This window comes from Toxoplasma gondii, chromosome X (assembly GCF_000006565.2).
Source record: "Toxoplasma gondii ME49 chromosome X, whole genome shotgun sequence".
Lineage (NCBI taxonomy): Eukaryota > Apicomplexa > Conoidasida > Eucoccidiorida > Sarcocystidae > Toxoplasma > Toxoplasma gondii.
The window spans coordinates 4,671,794-4,690,182 of record NC_031478.1 but is presented as its reverse complement, the minus strand read 5'-3'; the positions used below and the strand labels follow the sequence as shown (position 1 = coordinate 4,690,182).

Sequence of the window (18,389 nt, the reverse complement as noted above, 5' to 3'; positions counted from 1 at the left end):
TTGCAGAAGTGATACAGGGATGAAACTTCGGGATTTCTCCATCAGCACATAAATTCCTGGTACGGGCCCAGCCTTTTTTCGCCATCGACACGGGAACGGGTTTAACATCCCCGTGGTGCGTAGGTGGTACTGCGTCTCCACAACATTACATAATTCGAGGTCACCTGGGGAATTCCGGAAGCTTGCATGTAAATTTTACTGAAAACCCGTCAACAGGCAGAGAGCATGGGAGCTGTACTTTGCATTTTTATTGATCAAGAGGCACTGTCACCTCCAGTGTGACAATTCTTTATGGCTCAGGCTGCTGTTCCTCGTGCCGCGAACTCCTACTGTGTCTCCAGCAGAGAGCGACGTCAGTGTTCCAAATACGCAAGGTTCAGGCAAAGAACGGTGCGTAACGGCGCTGCTACCATTTCGAAAAAGTAATCATTTCCCCCGTGTCTGGAAGCCCTCTTGCCGTTCAGTGTCGGCGTCCATGTGAGGTGTGCCGTCTCTCCGTTTTAGACGTGTTTAGACGTGTTGCGCCACAACGCCACGCGGCTGCCACTACTGATGTTGACCAGATGCTGATGTACCCCGCTTGTTCTGATACGCCCGTGCTTCTGTCTCCTCTAGAGGGGAAGAAGCGTTCAGTATCCTAACACGTCATTTTTTCCAGTGACATCGCTGTGGCTCACAAAAACACCGCTTGCTGAAGATAACGTACACGTTTTTGCGTTTTTCGTAATTTTTTGGAGGGGCGGATGGCGGTAAGAAGGGGGGGGAGAGATCCACCAACAGCCATGAGGTATCGACGCCGATTGGATTCACTGCTGCCCGTAATAGCATCCTGCAGTATGAGCTGCTGTCTGCGTTTCTGTGTGCATGTTTCGAGGACAGAGGCTACTCGAGGCACGAGCACCTTCCTCAGTGCACTACACAGTAACGCCTTGTTACTTGCACACACTGAGGCCACAGTCTCTAGCAGCACAGCCGCTCACATTCTTTTTGCGATCTACCTTTCTGACGAACGCCTCATAGTGTGCTTCGGAGAGTCTCAAGGGGGATGTTCGCTCGCTGTAGGACGACGCTTGTACGAATTCCTACGCAGAAAACTGATCGACTCCCAGGGGCCCCACCTCCCGCGAGAACGTGCGGCTACGTCTCAACCTTCAGACATCCCTGGCTTCCGTGACAGCTTGAGAAGGCGCCTTTTGCCGTAGAGATGCTCATACCCAGTGGGACTGCGGTTTGCAAGTTCCCCATAATTCAGGCTATCGTTCACTTCGTGGAATCCACTAGACAGCGCACGATGTTTGAGTAGGCATACAGTTAACTCTTCCATGTCCCTTTCAGCTGACTGACCCGTCGTCTGCAGCCAGAGTGGACACAGGTGACAGCCTGGTAGTCGATGTGTTTTTATGGCCCAGCATATTTCAGTTAGACGTGACAGCAGTTATTATTTAGACGCAGACAAACGTCACATGCAGCGTTGGGGACTTCAAAAAGAAGAAACTGATGCCGACATGTCTCCTCCAGCAGCTGGGTGCTTTATGTTCAGTCTGCAGTATCCTGACTCACTGCGTGCTTTTAGCACTCGTTGCGAGTCGATGGCCGCGTCAGCCGCACATTGTCCATTTCTAATATGTTGTGGTCCCGTGGCAACATGAAGGCATCGGTATTCGCAGTGAAACATGGGAGGTGTCAAATTGAGACACATCGCTAGAGTGTGTGTGCAGATGCTGTTGGTTAAGATAGCGGTTTTCGATTGGAGCCTGTTGAAACACCGTAAGAGGCGCAGCCGAGCAGTCTAAGGCCCTCTGACACAGAGCCCCCATTTATTTCGTGTGATTGTGGCTTGAAAAAGGCGTTTTTGTGTGGAGCATCAGGTGTATTGCAGGTCTCCAGTAGCAGTGTTGGGCAAGAGGATCGTGCAAAACTTAATCCAACAACTGCGGCGAAAACACAACAGCTATTGAAAACCTTCCACGTTGAGAATTGTTTCTTGTGTTTCACAAAAACATCTCAACCAATCACATGAATAGGAGAACGGGAATCTGCTTTTCCTACTTTGCAGGGGACCGGAGAATCGCCTTCGACAGCGGCAGCCGCCAACATTTCACAACTGTTTGCATGGACGCAGTGCCTGTTTGTATTCCATGAGAATTGCTGTTCCTACAAATGGTGTCGCATAAGTTCCCATTTTCAAACTTCCAACATGAGGATTTTTATCAAGGTACCGTCGCCCTTTTTCATTGACTAGAGTCTGACATGCACGAATTAGCCTGCTGTCTTCATGCCTAGCAGACCGTGTCCGCGGTTTGTTCTCTTTTAGTCGGCTATCATTCCATTAGTACGTACAACTACACGAAGTTGTACAGGCAGCAAAAAAAGCATGTCACATGATATTGTTGGCAAGGTCGTTTCCACGCTGTCACTATCGTGTCGCTGTAACGAAATCCAAGGCATTGATTATTGCGGTTGTGGGGCCGCTCTCATTACGAGGACACGAGAAGGTGCTCACCACAGAATATTTGACACGCTGCCTAGGTTGCTGCAGCAAAGCTGCATTCTACCTGTTGCGGGATGGCGTGTCTATAAAAACGATTATATAGGTGCCCAATTCGTCAAGTAGCTTTAACTTCGTCCAGGGAAAGCGCAGAGCAAGTGTTACGTTTTTAAGGCCCGAGCTGGGCCATTGATTCTCTTTGAGAGTCTGCAACCAGACGCCTTCAGGAAAGAAAAGGAGCTGTTTCGCTAATTATTGACTCCCCGCTTCTGTTACTCGTGTCAGCCACGGAACTACGTCGGTTCACGTGATCGGCACGTCGCATGCAGTGTTTCCCGTTTCATATGAATAAGCAGCCGAACGAAGAGGAGAGACGGGGGCATCCATTGGAATCGAACGCCGAGTGGCATACACCTTCTTAATCATGAAGTCTCTTTCAATATCATCATGATGCTGAGCCCCTTGAGAACGTCGTCTCTTGTGCAGTGCACCCTTTTTCTGGCTCTTTGCCATCTCTGTCGCTTCTTGTTGAGCTGTTGCCCCGTAGGCAGCACAATTTGGCAAGTAACGAGAGCAGCAGCCAGCCGGCCGACGCGGCATTGGACTCGGCCTCCAACGAACCCGTGGACGTGGCCCCCAGAATCTTCCGGTTCGTCTCCCATAATTAGTCAACATAAATGGCGCCCGCAGTATGACCCACGAAAGCATACCGTCAACAGCCTTCATGTTGTGGCATTGGAATGGACACGACTGGGGAATAGATGGGGATACGCTCCACTTGGTCCGTGGTGTGGCAGGTGTATAATGCTAGAACAAGGATGCTCTCCACGGTGTCAACGGTTGTGCGGTACTGCGTGCAACGGTTTGCGGGTAGAGGGCTTCACAGACGAACTCGGCTGCGAATTCTGCGAGATAGATCAGGGCTACGGATGCAGCAAGTATACTGAATGCAGGCAAAACTGTCCTGCGTGCGAAGCATATGAACCAATGCTAGGCTACACATCAACCGAGTTCATGTTCCCTCCACTTAAGAGAGACATTTGGGGCGAGGACACTCAGAAATTTCGCGACGCTGAAGCGGGAGAGCCTTGGGCTGCTTGGGGGAATCCGTATAAAGCAATCGACTTACGCCTGTTCGATCTCTATGAGTAGATCATGCTTTCGCAGGCCTGTTGCTGGCTCTTCAGCTTTGTGGGGATGAGACCCGGTTGGTCTGCATCTGGAGGCGAGTAGGTACTTTGCTGTTTGAACTACTGTCCTGTAGTGATGGAACATTTGCTCCTTCGCGGCCGTTAAATACTGCTGCCTAGCTGCGGTAGGGAGCCACTTCACGGATGCCGTGCTTGGCATCCAGACGCAAGGATTATAGGCAGTGCATGGTTAAGGGCTACGCTTTTGTTCCTTTGAGGATCTTGCGGCAGGTGCAACTCGTTCGTATCGGATGACTTTCTGTCTAAAAGGCAGTGCACGTTCGAATACACTCTGGGTGCTAGCATACATTCACCTTTTCCTAGTTCTTATGGTGTACGGTATTGCTGTCTGCTGAAAACAGTCAAGGCGAAACCACTCATAGCCCTTTTCCCCCCCCCCTTAGACCCTTCTTTTCAGAAAGTTTGCATGGAGTACGGGCTTACAGCTAGCTTCAGAAAGGTATGCTAAATGTGTAGCTGGCGCTCCGCGGGTACATAACTGTAGCTGCTACGCCGTTACGGTGTTCGATTACTGCAAATGCAGAGATGGAACACGCAACGAATGCTGATTGTGGCACTCTGCAAGGGGTCTCCCTTTCTGGTAACACTTTCACAGCAACAGACAAGGTCGCCGAATGCCGGTGATGGTGCTGCCGACAAACATGAGTAAGAACACGTCACCGAAGTTTACTGCTGCGGCCAGGTAGTTACGACGCAGTCCGCACTGCTGTAAGATAAACTGTCAACCGCCGTTGACAACAAAAACACAGACCAGCACGCTATTGTACAAGCCAAGGCGTGACCTCGAGAGACGCTAAAAGGATCTCCGGTCTCTCCTGTGAACCTAAGCGTTTCAGAGATCTAAGTTCCTCTCCTCCACGACGTTATGGCTCACGTCTACATAAACTGTCTATATCATACGAAACACATTTTACCGTTACGCAGACAAAAACCATTTGGTATGCACCGTTGAAACTACATAGCAGGTAAAATCGTTGCGACCCCGCCAGGGTGTTGACTGTGCATTACCGAGACCGGTGTTTCATTACTGTCGCCGAAGTCCTCCCAAGGAAAGACAGTGCGCGATTACGCGTTTCCTCCAAAACTTAATGCACACAGAAACGCGAACTGCTGTGTGTCTCACCAACTCCCCTGAATCTAATGACTTCGCACTACTGTTCCGCTTCATGCCTCATTGTGCTAGCCAGGTGGAACTTTAGTTTGCACACTGACGCGAACTTTTGATTACCAGGACTGAGACTGAAGGAGCCCCATGCTGTTGGCGAAAATCGGATTTTCTTCACTCTGGATTCAGCAGCGATCAAAAGATGGATAACAGTAGTGCAGCCAGCACTCGAGTACATCTATTACGTTCACCACTAGAGTACAATAAATGACAAGACATGATGAGGCCTTGCATTGTGATACCGTAAGCCAAAAACTCGAGTGCAGCTTTGAGCAGCTGGAACTTTCAGACCCTCGCGGCTCGACAAAAAGTAGATCAAGCGAAGAATCGTTGACATGACTCCTAAGATCAATGTGCGATGAACATGAGAGTGCCGCCACGGCACGCCCTGCAGTGACTGTTCATTTCCACTCCACGAACTTCAATTTGGTGGTGTGTATCTCTCACCCCACTCTACAACAAGGAGACGACCAGCTAGACTTCCGCACTTAACGACGTGTTCGGGTACGCACCACAACAAGCGGCCAATCGGCAGCCATTATCTGATACAGAAAGTGAGAAACTCTCGAAGTGCCTCGGCCACACGCCATCTCGATCACCTCCCCTGGAAAGAATATCAACACGAAAACAGGCGAGACGCAGACGCTGACATAAAATTATGGGAGTCTACTACAAACCACTGGACCGTTTGCCAGCGTGCTTTCCTCAGGTCGCTGCCTTTGACCGGACTTTCTTGCCACGGCGGGCAGCATTGCTCTCTCCTCTTGGTGTGGATCTCGGCCCGCCGCCTCTCTGGCTTCGTCCTGCAGCGCCCTTCATTTCCTTCTTCCCCTTAACAGCCGAAAGAATAAAGCTATCGCGAAGAGGATCATCGTCGTCCTCGTCTGCGGCATCGACGTTGTCTTCACCTGTTGTGGTCACCTCCATATCTTGTTCACCGTCCTGCCGCTCCTGCACGCGGGAGACAACACACGGAACATCACAGGGTGATACGTCGGCAATAGCAGTTTCCAATCTGACTGGAGTAGACAGTAACGGAACAAATGCATTGCTCTTTCTGATCGATTTCACGGTCCTAGAATCGTCTTTGTTCTGCCAGGAATCTCGCTCTGGTGCTTAATTAGCCGTTCAAGCGGAGTATATCAGTTCGTGGCTGTGACGTGCGCGGGAAGGCAAGGACATCTGAAGATGATGAGGTTGCTTAAAGGCAGCAACACTCATGATTTCATAAAGAAAACAACGGTCAAAATAGGTAAGAAATCAAGGCGTTTGCATGACGGTTCCGGAGAGCCCGCAGGTTACCACACACGCCTACCTCCTCTGCAGCGGCGGCTTTGGCGTTTCTGCCTTTTCTCGCTTCCACAATGAACGCAGAGGAAGCCCTAGAAAAAGGAAAAACACGTCTGACAGTGGCTGACTTCACTTCTCGACGCCGTCATCTATAGATGCTCGGCTTCGTTACACGGAATGTACCCGTATGTTTCTGTGTAGTCATACAGATACATGTAGTTACTCGTAAATGCGAATATCAGCCCCACTGCGTCCAAGAACGCAACATGCACACGCAGTTTGAGTCCTCAAGGCAACGCATATACTCATAAAGTTCTTTTAACAGTTTAAAAGTGTGTGCGCAGGCAGACATCTATGTGACATGATGCGTGCCTGCGACGGTAACGGATATAGAATTAAGGTGACAGCATGATACACATAAGATGACGGGATGTCCAATATTTTCTTATCTACTCCATGCTATTTGTTTAAGCACCTTTTGCCTATCCACCGAACTTTTCATTCCCAGCGGGCAATGAGAGATAAACCTTTGAGTCTAGCTGACACCATACGTATATCCTGGCTAGCCCATCTACCTGTGTCTGTTTATCCCAATACTTCGTAGTACCCATCTGTAATCACAGTTACATGCCTAGCCAGCAGTCGAGAAACGCAATATGCCTCCCTTTGGATATAGGTACGTGAACAAACAGCGCTCGCATAACTGGAGACTCCTCGTTTCTTTTCTCACTTGGCTGCAGCATTGCACATCCGCGTGAAGCTGCTTTTCACGCGGGTCTCGATTGAGTCGTACAGTCGCTCCTGTAAGACAAAATAGAGTCAAATTAGGGCAGATGCGAATGCGGCAAGCCAGGTGACCGCTGCCACGACCCGCTTGAGCAACCTTCTTCAACAATGCATACGAAGTAACCACGAATTCACAGGCACACGGTTTGAACTCTCGTGATCTTCTGGGATGGATTGATGCCCCCCTATCAACACATATATGTATATATATGGACGGCTCCACGCATTCATATGTATTTGTAAACGCACACACACGCATTTACACACAGACACCAAATTCGCCATAGGGCTTGCAAATTCGAAATATCATTGAAAAAGCATCACTCGGATGTGATTACGCTCTCACAAACTATAATGCACGAAACGCATAATGATCCGACGCGGATAGCTACACACCTAGTACAATACATAAAAGCATTCGCGAATCTCTCCGATGTATTCGCATGAACACACTAACGCTGATATTAATGAAATTTACATGTATAGCGGTGAGCGCATGTGTACAGGTACATCGACTTCGCTTGCAATGTGCAACAAGCACGTCCAGGCATGCTTGAATGTGGACCTTCTGGAGTGTCAATTTTTTTCGATACGGCCAGAATAAGGGTTGCATAACTCACGCGCAAAAACAGTTACCTGATTTTTGAGGCGAAGAGAGTTCAGATTGTCGACGACCATCCCGCGCGTAAGAGAATACTCCGCCATCGCTTGCATGGCAGCCTCTACCGCAATTTTCGGGTCAGCTTTACTAAGGCGGACGAGAGGTCCTACACACTGCAAGAGGCAGCAAGGAAAACAAAATAGCGCAGCCAGACAATCCCACATTTAACCGTTTGTTACCTGAATACTGCTCAAAACATGTTACAGTCAAAGAAAGACAGTTGGTCCGAGAAAAAAAAAATCAGTTCAGTTGGTTTTCCTGTTCACTATCTCTCCTTGCTGAAGTTCTCTATGGGTGTGTCTCGTCTTCCCAGTGTCATGCAATTAAACAACTTCTCATATGAACGCACCTTTCTGTATAGAGCATCCAGATACCCAGAGAGTTTGAGGCCACTGCTCGTGCTGCAACATTGCAGCTGATTAAGAAGCACAAGAAGCAGTTCTGTCAACAATCGCTTATGCTTCGTTTGAGTGCTGTTGCGTCCCAGCCAAGATGGAAATTGGACTCGACCTAGAAACCCTTGTGCCTTCTCGACCTGAACCAAGGGCGGAGCCAGGAAAACACGGGAAAAAAACAGATGCACGCTCTCTTTATTCCGTAACTTTTCACGCAGGTACATCGCGCTGTCAAAATAGTGAAAAAAGGCGAAAATGAAACTACGGGGTGACAAGCCCAATCTACAGTCAAGCATGCACTGCCAAAGACATCTCTACAATTGTAGTTAGGTAAGTTGTTATGCTGCCCAAACCACACTCAGAGAAACCAAGGAAACACATGGGGTATGACACTTTGTTCGCGTAAACATATATATATATATATATATATATATATGTATATATATATATATATATAGTCAACCTCTCCCGTGAAGTGCTCTAACTTCTCTCTCTTTTTCTCTCTCGCGTCGTCTCGAGTGTTCAAAAACGGCAGGGAGCATCCCCTCCCAAAAAAAACATACTTCTGCGAACTACTGTACTCGCACAATCAAGTCGAAAAAAATGAAATGCATGTGCAGGCGCCGCAGTCCGTAAATGGCTCTTTCCTTACTTTGGCAGGAAGAGAAACGCAGCAAAGAAAGCCTATATCTGGAAGCATTCCCCACTGCTGGCTCTGTCCAGAGATGCACAGAAAAACATTTCTAAAGTTAAATGGAGATAAAATGCATGTACGTATAACTGATGGGTCTGATGCACATAGTAAGAGGGCGCTAACGAACACCACGACGACATATTATGTCCCTGTGTAGGAACTAGTACTGAGGTCTGCTTTTACGCGCACATGTCATTAACAAGAGTACTGAGGAAATAATAGGCCCATAGTCGCTCCGTGTAGACGCGCTGCGGTGTACATATGCAAGCACGCGTTACTTTGTAGCTTTCATAAAAAACCATGCATTTACGGGAATTTTCGAATGGTCTTACAAAACCGCAGTTTGTACACGGAACAGCATACACAGAGCCCGACCATAGTTATCCATATGCGATTCTATGGAGTATTGTGGACATGCCTAAACTTACCTACGTTCTAAATTTCGACCACGAAGGTCGCACGTACACTTGACAAGCACGTATATACCGATATAGTGCCTATTGAACATGTGCGACGCCAGCGCGTTTCTCTCTATGTGCCACCGAACACGAACAGCAGGGGAACTGGTGAACGGCTGTTACACGTAAAATCTGTTTACTGACATGCACAGACAAATAGAAGACCATATCGTAAGACAGAAACGAATATGCACGTATTATTAAAGCACCGAAGCACGGGAAAGAGTTCAAGCTGCCGCCGAACAAAGCGGTAGCTTCTCTGAAAAAAGGGTACGCACCACTCGTAGTACGTTGTTCATAATATCTGCCTCAACGAGGTCGCAGGCAGCCGAAGCAACAAGATTGATGACGAAACAATCATTTGGCTGCGTTGACACCCCCACACGTGAGCTAGCGGACGACAGGGAAGTCTTCTTGGTCATGGAGAATGTGTGAGGACTGGAGAACTTTTCTGCCGAGGGTGATGAGCCTCTTTGCATTCCTTGGCGAAACGCTTCCAAGTAATTTTCCTGAACCACAAAACATAAACACACGGAATGTGAATAGCAGCAGACGAGATCGTCACCAGTTCACTTGGACCTTTTACACTTACCCATGACTTCACATACACACCTACAAACGCAAAAGTATAGACCTATGTGAATACTTGGTACAGATGGTACCGAGATATAGACTCCTCCACGTATGCGCCCATCAAGCGACACTTCTGTTCTTGTAAAGCACCAGAGCGTGACACAGCCAACACAAAGGCTTACATATTTACTATTTACAAATTTACAGCACTAAAAATAAAGCTACAACAGAATGAGAAACGATTTGTAAGACACGATACAAATTGCGTCCACAATCGGAACAGGTCAGATGATGTAAGTTGCACGGAAATCGACGTAATGCCAAACGACCGCTCAGGTTGTCGTACATCCCCGAAAGTGCGACAGTGGTCTTGCAGCAGCTCTTTTTGAACACCAACAAGGATGCAAGTGGAGGTGGCGCACTGGCATCTGTTAATTTGTTTTATAGTGACGAGTAGAACCTAAAACAAAACTAGTGATCGTATGGCACCGTTGGATATAGTGCATTCTGTCAGTGGCCTCTGCCGAACACTTGCGGGCTTCCCCTTCTTTGGTTGCGGCATCGAAACCTGAACGAACCTGTATGAGGAGAGGAATTAAATCGTAGTCGCTGAAAAACTTGTCGAGTTTCTGTCTACGCGAAAGTTTCGAAGACTGATGAGCGTCCAGAAGTTGCTTGCAGCATTCAAAAGGGCCGTGCATAACCTGTCGCGGTTGGCAAGACCCAGTTCACCAGAGAACAATGAACGAGAGAAAGACAGACAGAAGAGATTGACCTTCCAAGACCCGTGCCTACCTATGTACATAGCGCCTCACATATGCCCTTACATGGATACCGCGCATGCAACCTCGGCGCGAAAAACTACGTTATTTGGTAGCGTCTGAATCCACACAGCTGAATACACATGCGAGAATAAACCTGAACACACCTGCTCATCTTTGAGTCCGGTGCTGAAGTCTGCTTTCTCCTCCCGGCTTTTCCAGTCTTTTTCTTTCGCCTTCTCCCTGGTCTCGTAGGCGATCATTTGGAGAGAGGTAAGAATCTGGCGAAGATCTCCTCCTGAAAACCCAAACACGGTTGCCAACGATGACATGCGGTCCTTCCCGTAAAAGCGAAAAGGGGGGTGAAACCCCCTCAACAATGTCGTTAACACCAAATGTTGAGGAACTCGAAATACGCTTGGTGCCGAAAGGAAACCATGACACACATCCACACACACATGACAATGTGTCTGTTCGCATGCTGGGTGTCTTCATTCTTCGAAGCGGGATTTCTGGAGAGAAACCTCTCTGTGCGTGCACATTATTGTGTTTGTTTTTGCCTCGCTGACCTGCAGATTCACAAAGATAGTCAACCGCCTGCGGATCTAGGGACAGGTCCTCAGCAGCGGCGATTTTCTCCACTCGAGACCTCAGCGCTGCCATATGAGGAGGGTGGAAGCGCAGATCCAGGCACTTCGATGCAATGGTTCGAACCTGAGACACGGAACACGACGAACCCCACATTCTCGCAGGTATGCGGCAACAGGCAAATCTACTTGGTCACCTGTACCTCCATGTGATTACATGCGCTTCCAAGCACGCGAAGATGGCCGTGTTCCGACATAGTTGAACACACGCGTTTCTACTACCTTGGGGTGCATGCGATCATTACAGATGCAAATGATCGGACATTTGCTGGTCTCGATGAGCTTGACTATCGCCTGGGCGCCGCCGCGATCTCCCCCACTTAGGCCATCGACTTCATCCATGAGCACGCAAGCGCCCATGGGTCGTTTTGCGTTTCGTCCTGAAAAAACGAAAGTGAGCTTGCCATTCAAAATTCGTGGACATACGCGGAAGCGCAAGGTGCTCACATGTATATAGTTGAGCCCATGTGCCCTCACATCGGTGCTGCAGACAGCGCGAGGGCGCCGACATGAGTTGGTCACATGGAGATGCGATATGCCTTATACGTGAGGATGAATGTGCATTTGCGTATATATATGTAGCGCAAATATACGAATATGCAGATATGCATGTGTACACGCATCTTGACAGTTCGGCTGCGAGACAAGCAGCGATGCGTTGACAACACCACGACGTGCACAGACACGTAGATGTAAACACAGCTAATCGTTCCGCAGCAGCACTGAACACTACCAGAAAAGAAGCAACAACGATACACCTCAAAAAATCCCGTGAGCGCCAGACAGCACGCCACAACAACCTCCCTAGCTTTTCAAACATGGAATGGTGCGGTGCTCTTGCCCTCGAAGCGAATCATTCAGGATGCATAAAAAGGCTGTAGAGAGTGTCGGAGGAAAGACTGGAATGCATCGACTGACTAGCCAGCTTAGAACAGATGGCACGAGACAAAACTTCGTGATACACGAAAGACTTTATACCAGAACGCACACGCGGATACCAGTGATGCTGGCGCAATCGTAGGAAGCGACAACCAACAGGACATGGTAACAGACGCACACGTGGAACTTCAAAGAGGGGCGGAAGAGATGCAAGCTCACCTGGTGATCCCCGCGAGGCCTCGTTCTTCTGGTCTAAAAAGGAGTGAAGGGTGAGACCGCCCGACGTCATATTCCCAATATCTGTACAGCCAAACACCTCCATCGAGAACATTCTTCAGAAAACACGAAGAAAATCACAGGGCATGATGCAGACTCCTACAGACACATGCGAAGATAGTGACGGCCAGGAACACTCACGCAGCAGCAGAAACATAGTAAATCAAAGCCACAGCATGCACGCGCTCTCACTCCCCCGCCAAGGCATTGGCATTTTGGGCCTTCTGTCCATATTCTACAGACGGTGCACCCCAACCTCGCTCTCGTATACGCCTCTCACTGTCTGCAAGCGGGCACCTGTAAACCATGCTATGCGTGTTTCTATGAGTAAACCTATCACGTGTGGGTGTATTTGCCAGGTCCATGAAGCCCACCGAATACACACACACAGATGGATATGCGGCCAGTACCGCTCCTACCATCGGACGCACAACTGCAGAGAAGCTAGTTCCATATATATATATATATATTATATATATATATATTATATATATATATTATATATATATATATATATATATAGCTCCGTCGGTGTGTACGGTCTTGCATACCTTCGATATGTGCTTTGTTGCGCGCATCTGACGCATTGTATTCAAGTACATCGTAACCTGCTGCTTCGGCCGCAAGGCGAGCCGCCGTGGTCTTCCCAATGCCTGGAGGGCCACTTAGCAGAGCGGCACGAGCGTTTAAGTTGATAGTTGGCTGAAGAGGAGAGAAGACAAAGAAAAGTGCGGAGAAATATTGGACCCCTCCATGAGAGCAAAGATGACCGAAGACAGAGAGTGACACAGGGGGCAAGTGAGGAACAGGACCCGCGACAACTTCCGGTGACGGATGACAAGAAAGACGAGAGGCGAACGACGGTAGGACACGGTATGCGGTGAGTCCACAGGACGACGAATACAAAACACTTTCAGACGACGGCCGGGTCCGGATATCAGCAGAGAAACGAGGACCAGAAAACAGAAGACGTTGATGAGTAAGCGCACAGTAGAACGGTAATGTACACAGAGAGAAACGAGAATAAATTGAGAGGCGGAGACGAGAGCGCAAGAAAACGTTCAGAGCGCATGGATGAGCAGAAATCAACAGACACGTGCACGCATATACATCTTTTTTCTCTGAGAAGGAAACTGCTTACGGCGAACCCATACGGTGAGAAGGAAGGAGCGGAGCTACGGGGGGGAGGCTTCTTTTTAATCCCTGTGGAAGAGAACAGCCGACACGAACACACTCAACGGTAGTAAGGGAACCGCGAAGTAAACAAAGACAACGCATGTGTGTGTGGTTGAAGACTGTGCAGAGACACGAATGCGTCCTTTTGCTGCAGGTGCGTGTCATACGACATTCAGAACTGGATTTTTGTCGAGCGAGGTGAAGTGAAAAGGCAACACAGAGAGTACTGCCACGTTACCTCCACCGTGTTTGCTCACCATGAAGACAAACGTCGGCCCAGTCTGCGAGCCACGTTTGCAGCGTCCGTAAATGTTCGCGATTTCCTACAACGTCGTCTGCCCGTTTCGGCCGGTATTTTTCTGCCCACAGAAGAGTGCCACTGTTTTCGTCACTGTGGTGCCTATCCGGTTCATCAGCACTTCCATCGGACTTGACAGTTTTTGCACTCTCGAGTCGGCTTGTCTCTTCTTGCAATTGTCGCGCCTCCAACGTTGGCTTCTTCTCTGCGTTCTCCGGCAGCATTGCAAGAAATTCCTGCTCATGCAAAATTTTGAGAGACGTTTTCTGCTTCCCCTTCCCGTCATGCATCAACTGGAGCGCCTTCCGATATTTCGACCCAGTTGTCACGTCTCTGCCGTCTTCCAACAAGGCACCTGCCACGAGGTAGTCGGTCCTCCCAGAGACCTGGCGGACAGTGAAAGTAGGGTAACGTTTGGCCGGTGAAGTCCGAGAATCGAAATGCGTCTCAGATCGTTTTCAGAACGGCGACACACACAAAGCCTCTGTATGCACGGCCCCGTAAAGACATAAACATATATATATATATTCTTGTACGCGTGTGGCTGCGTCGCCGGTTTTACGGATAGGAGAGAGGAAACGGCGTAGATATGGAAAGGCTCGATTCTCCGTCGTCTGGAGAAAAGGACTGGCGATATACAAAGGGAGAGCACACCCACGCAAAATCTGGGAGGACGATTTGGGGGGTTCGTGCTCCCAAAAAAAGCGAAAAGTGGACGAAACTGCGAAAATGGTCACACGCCCACCTCTCCTCGCTCCGCGGTCGACACTACCTCTCGCAGTCAGCAGCGAACAATTACAACCGTCACCCGTACACCTGGTAACTCTTCACCTGCCATTTAAGTTGATACATATCATAGATTTATGTGAAGATCCGATTCTTGTGTCACTTCTTACCGCAGACGTGCAGCGGCCGCCGTTTCCTACGACTGCGGAAACGGCCTCTTCTCGAGCCATTGAATCGAGGACTCCCGTGAAAACAAAGGTTTTCCCTGCGAAACAGGACGTGGAGCCTGCGAGTGGATTTGTCGAGCCTTCTTCCTTGTCCTTTTTTGTCAGAGGCACGACCGATTCTTCGACTTTGCGCTTCTTCCTGTTGGGAGAGGGAGAGCATGTACTCGTTTGCTCGCTTCCTTCCTCTAAATTCGACGTGTACATGCGCTTTCCCGTCGAAGACAGTTGGGCAGGGGCAGGCATCGCTTCCGGTTTCTGCTGTTGTGCCTGCCAGCTCCTCGCTGAAGACGGAGAAGGCGCAGTTGGACTTCTCGCTATCGCCGTCGAGGGCGGGTTCTGAACTTCCTTGTGTGATTTGCTCCGGCCTTTGGCCTTCAGGCTCCCGTTGGTGTCCTCCTCTTCACTCTCGTCTGCATCATCGTCTTCACTTTCTTCGTCTTCCTCACTGCTTTCAACGTACTCCTCTTCCTCGTCGTCTTTCTGCCTCGGCCTCCGTGGTCTCGCATGCATTTCCTCTTCACTGTTGGAGAGCACTTCGGGACTCTGTCGGGCCTCCATCTTCTTCCTCTTCTGCCGAACCTGCTCGGGCTCCATCGACCTCACCAGCTTCGTCCACTGACTTGTCGTGTTCGCTGGGCGTTTTCCTTTTGGGCTCGAAGCGACACGGTCGAGTCTGCCGGGACAAGATGAGCGTTTTGCTTCTTCCTCTCCTCTTTCTTTCGCCTTCTCTTCTTGTTCTTCGTCTTCTTCATCGACGTCCATTTCCTCCGTCTGGAGGCTCTGCGTCGGCTTTTGAGGCGGACGCGTGAGGACTTTTTCAACTGCTTTGTCGACTGACGAAGAAAGGAAATCGTCCACGTCAACAACCTCCACGGCCTTTTGTTTTACGTCTTTGCTTTTGCACCGACTTTTCGCATCCTCCCTTCGCTCGCCACGCTCGTTCTGAGGTCTCCTTTTCACTTCCACAGCCGGAGACACTTTCTTCCCTAGTGAGCTGCCTGGAGGCGGGGCGCCCGCCCGAAGACAGCTGGAGTGACGAGGAGAGGAGTCTTCATCATCAGAGGATGCGATTCGGCGCAGACGGCCGCCCTTTCCTCGGCCCTGACTCATAGAACTGAGATGCGAAACACAGACCTACAGCCACGTAAATGTAACTAAAACATGTGTGGAGTGACTATGATACAAACTATAAACGGCAAGCCAACTTGGCATACAAAGAGCCGTTGGCCAGAACATTCGCGAAACAACGACCCACGCTGAGAGGCCCAGCGAAGAACGAAAGACACGCGGTATGGAACCGATGTGAGTGTGAGGCAAAGGCGACGCAAAACAACAGCGTTGGGGACAACGTCAATGATACAAACGGTGGACACGAAAGAGTGCCGGGAGATACAGGTCATTGGAGCTGGAGAAAAAGGAGAGGACTGAGTTGGTCTCGCAAATGTGGCAAGACCAGCAGAGAACGGACTACTCCAGCCAGAGGTCGCCAGAAAAAGGGGGAAATGTGATATGAGTCGATAGACACCTAGATAAAAGAATAAACATGGCAGGACGTAAACCACACACACGCATCGTAGCGACGCTGAGCAGGAAACTGCTGTTCGTACAGGCTCCGCCACTGCTCCTCTGGACTCCTTAAGACAGGTACAAGTGGTGGATTCATGATCCTCGAGTGTTTTGCTGGAGTGTTAGTGGTGGCGAAGTGAAGAGCGAAATATCCCCACGTACCTCGTTTTGGGGATCCTGTCAGGCGAGTCCCCATGTGAGCTGAGTTGGACTGGCTGATTTGCGACGTCGTCTGCCCTTTCGTATCCTGGATCGGTTGCCTGCACCGGCTTTGCTGGTTGCTGTGCAACGGGTTCCTTTCTTCCCGTCCAATCCCCAGGATTCACAATCTTCTCTTCCTGCTTGGATCCCCCCGGTCGCACTGCCCCCTGCGAGGGCACCGGATCTTCTGGAGTTGAAACACTCCTTCGCGTCTCCTTTGCAGCCGAAGCCGAAGGAGGGGGCACTTTTGGCTTGAAGAAAGCGCGAATGTCCCCTCGTTTTCTGTCCATCTCCTGGCACGCACACACGCCCACCAAAACGCAGACAAAAAGCAAGGGCGATAAACTGGGGAACGGCGCAAAAGGCGAACGGTCACATACACGCAAGCGGGCGTTCACCAAGGGTAACAGAACGCTTCCCAACTCTCCTCGCCAGGTCCTGCCACACTCGGGAGACCTGAAAAACAGACAAGCCGATACGTTAAAACCCTGGCCAGAGACAATTTCTCGTCCTCTGCAACTATTCCCAAATCATAGTTTATGTATGCTTATGTGCATGTCGCTACACATGCGTTTCTAGACAAAGACAGCCGCAAAACACTATCTATCGAGGCACACGTCAGGTGCTGTGCCCCAGTCCGTCGAGAGAGGCAACGCATGGCGAGGACGAAGCAGCACGAAGTTTGCGTCACCGAAAAGAGAAGCCACAGAGCGCCAGCACGTTAGAAGCAGAGTAAGACAGTTGAGGAAGAAAAACAGAGCAAAGAGAAAAAAAGAAGAGGGAGGGGGCGAAGAAACACTAGAGCTTGCAGAGGCGGCGAATGGAGAGCAGAGTGAGGAGGCAGCGAAACTCCAACAGCCTGCTTACGAGTTCTTCGAGTGATGATCAAGGGAGAAGGTCGAGACAATGAAAGACTCGAATTTAAAATGGAAAAGAGAAAGGACGCATCAAAAAAAAATGCTTCGCTGCACCAACTGCCAACAGACACAGAAGGCTTGCCAAGATGTGGGGCTAGGTCTCCCTTAGCCAATACGAAAACGACGTTTGTGCCAGGAAATGTTTATGACAACGGATGCGCATCTATGTATATATAGGTACGGATGTCCTGTTCCATAATGCGCCGTACGTCCTCATAAAAAGTTGACACGTAAGCTCACGCGTAAGTACACATAGAAGAGGGGTTGTAAGACATCGATATCGAAACAGGGATTAATGATTCATTCAGGCATTCTGAGCCGTCAGCTAAAGCACTTTCTCCAAAAGAATTGACACGACACTTTAAGATGCCGAAGAACCTCAGTCACGGGGAACGACAGGATTGACGACGGTAGCTCAGCTTCCCCGGCCTGGTTCGCGTTTTAGGACAAATGAGCACAACGGAGAATACACACAAAAGGTGGACAAAAGAGCTGAAAAGAGTCACCTCCGAGGCCTACAACGCTCTGGCATTTACGTAGAGACGCCCGAAGGTTGACAGTCTACACACAGACAAATGGGAGTATCTCAACTTCCGACAGATATGCACAGCATCCGTCGCCGTCAGCACACGCAGAAACGTCCTGGATGCGCCCTTCTATACCGATGCATCTGTACTGCACACGTGTGCATGAAAAATGTGGCCATTCTCTTCGAGATGGTAACCACGAGATTCGCCTCGCCTTTCCTGGTTGAACAGGAGGTCGGTTATCCGAGCAATACACGCGTGGACAAGGGGGGAAAGGCGGCAGAGCTCGACACAGCTTGTCCAGAGGTCGCTGTTATCAGAGGAAAGAGAAAAACAGGAAGATGAAGAGAAATACATCGGTCCCCGCGCCCGAGTGGTTCCGTCTCGTCTTGCCACACAAAGCTGTCGTCTCTCGATCCTCTGCTCCAGAGATTCTGCAGCCCCCAGCTGAGAGTCGTGCTGGTCTT

At 49.7% G+C, this 18,389-nt stretch overlaps 1 protein-coding gene across 1 annotated transcript; it reads right to left on the bottom strand.

Moving 5' to 3' along the window:
- Positions 1 to 4,604: 4,604 nt before the first annotated feature.
- TGME49_235170 (ATPase, AAA family protein) lies at positions 4,605 to 18,379 on the bottom strand. The gene is made up of 18 exons (XM_018780417.1): positions 17,346 to 18,379; positions 16,440 to 16,771; positions 14,655 to 15,825; positions 13,718 to 14,144; positions 13,426 to 13,487; positions 12,836 to 12,986; positions 12,228 to 12,308; positions 11,352 to 11,509; positions 11,052 to 11,196; positions 10,650 to 10,780; positions 10,300 to 10,425; positions 9,427 to 9,657; positions 8,649 to 8,711; positions 7,951 to 8,136; positions 7,577 to 7,714; positions 6,885 to 6,955; positions 6,180 to 6,246; positions 4,605 to 5,815 (listed from the first exon to the last, which is right to left on the bottom strand). The coding sequence occupies exons 2-18, from the start codon at positions 16,766 to 16,768 to the stop codon at positions 5,570 to 5,572; spliced, it is 3,783 nt and encodes a 1,260-aa protein (XP_018635838.1). The 5' UTR covers positions 16,769 to 16,771; positions 17,346 to 18,379; the 3' UTR covers positions 4,605 to 5,569.
- Between the last annotated feature and the right edge of the window lie 10 nt (positions 18,380 to 18,389).

Excerpts from the sequence above, each read along its gene's own strand:
- TGME49_235170 (XM_018780417.1), bottom strand. The coding sequence starts at position 16,768 with ATGGACAGAAAACGAGGGGACATTCGCGCTTTCTTCAAGCCAAAAGTG. Across the intron at positions 14,145-14,654 it reads GCGGCCGCTGCACGTCTGCG|GTCTCTGGGAGGACCGACTA; the intron begins GTAAGAAGTGAC and ends ACTGTCCGCCAG. Across the intron at positions 10,426-10,649 it reads CCGGACTCAAAGATGAGCAG|GTTATGCACGGCCCTTTTGA; the intron begins GTGTGTTCAGGT and ends CAACCGCGACAG.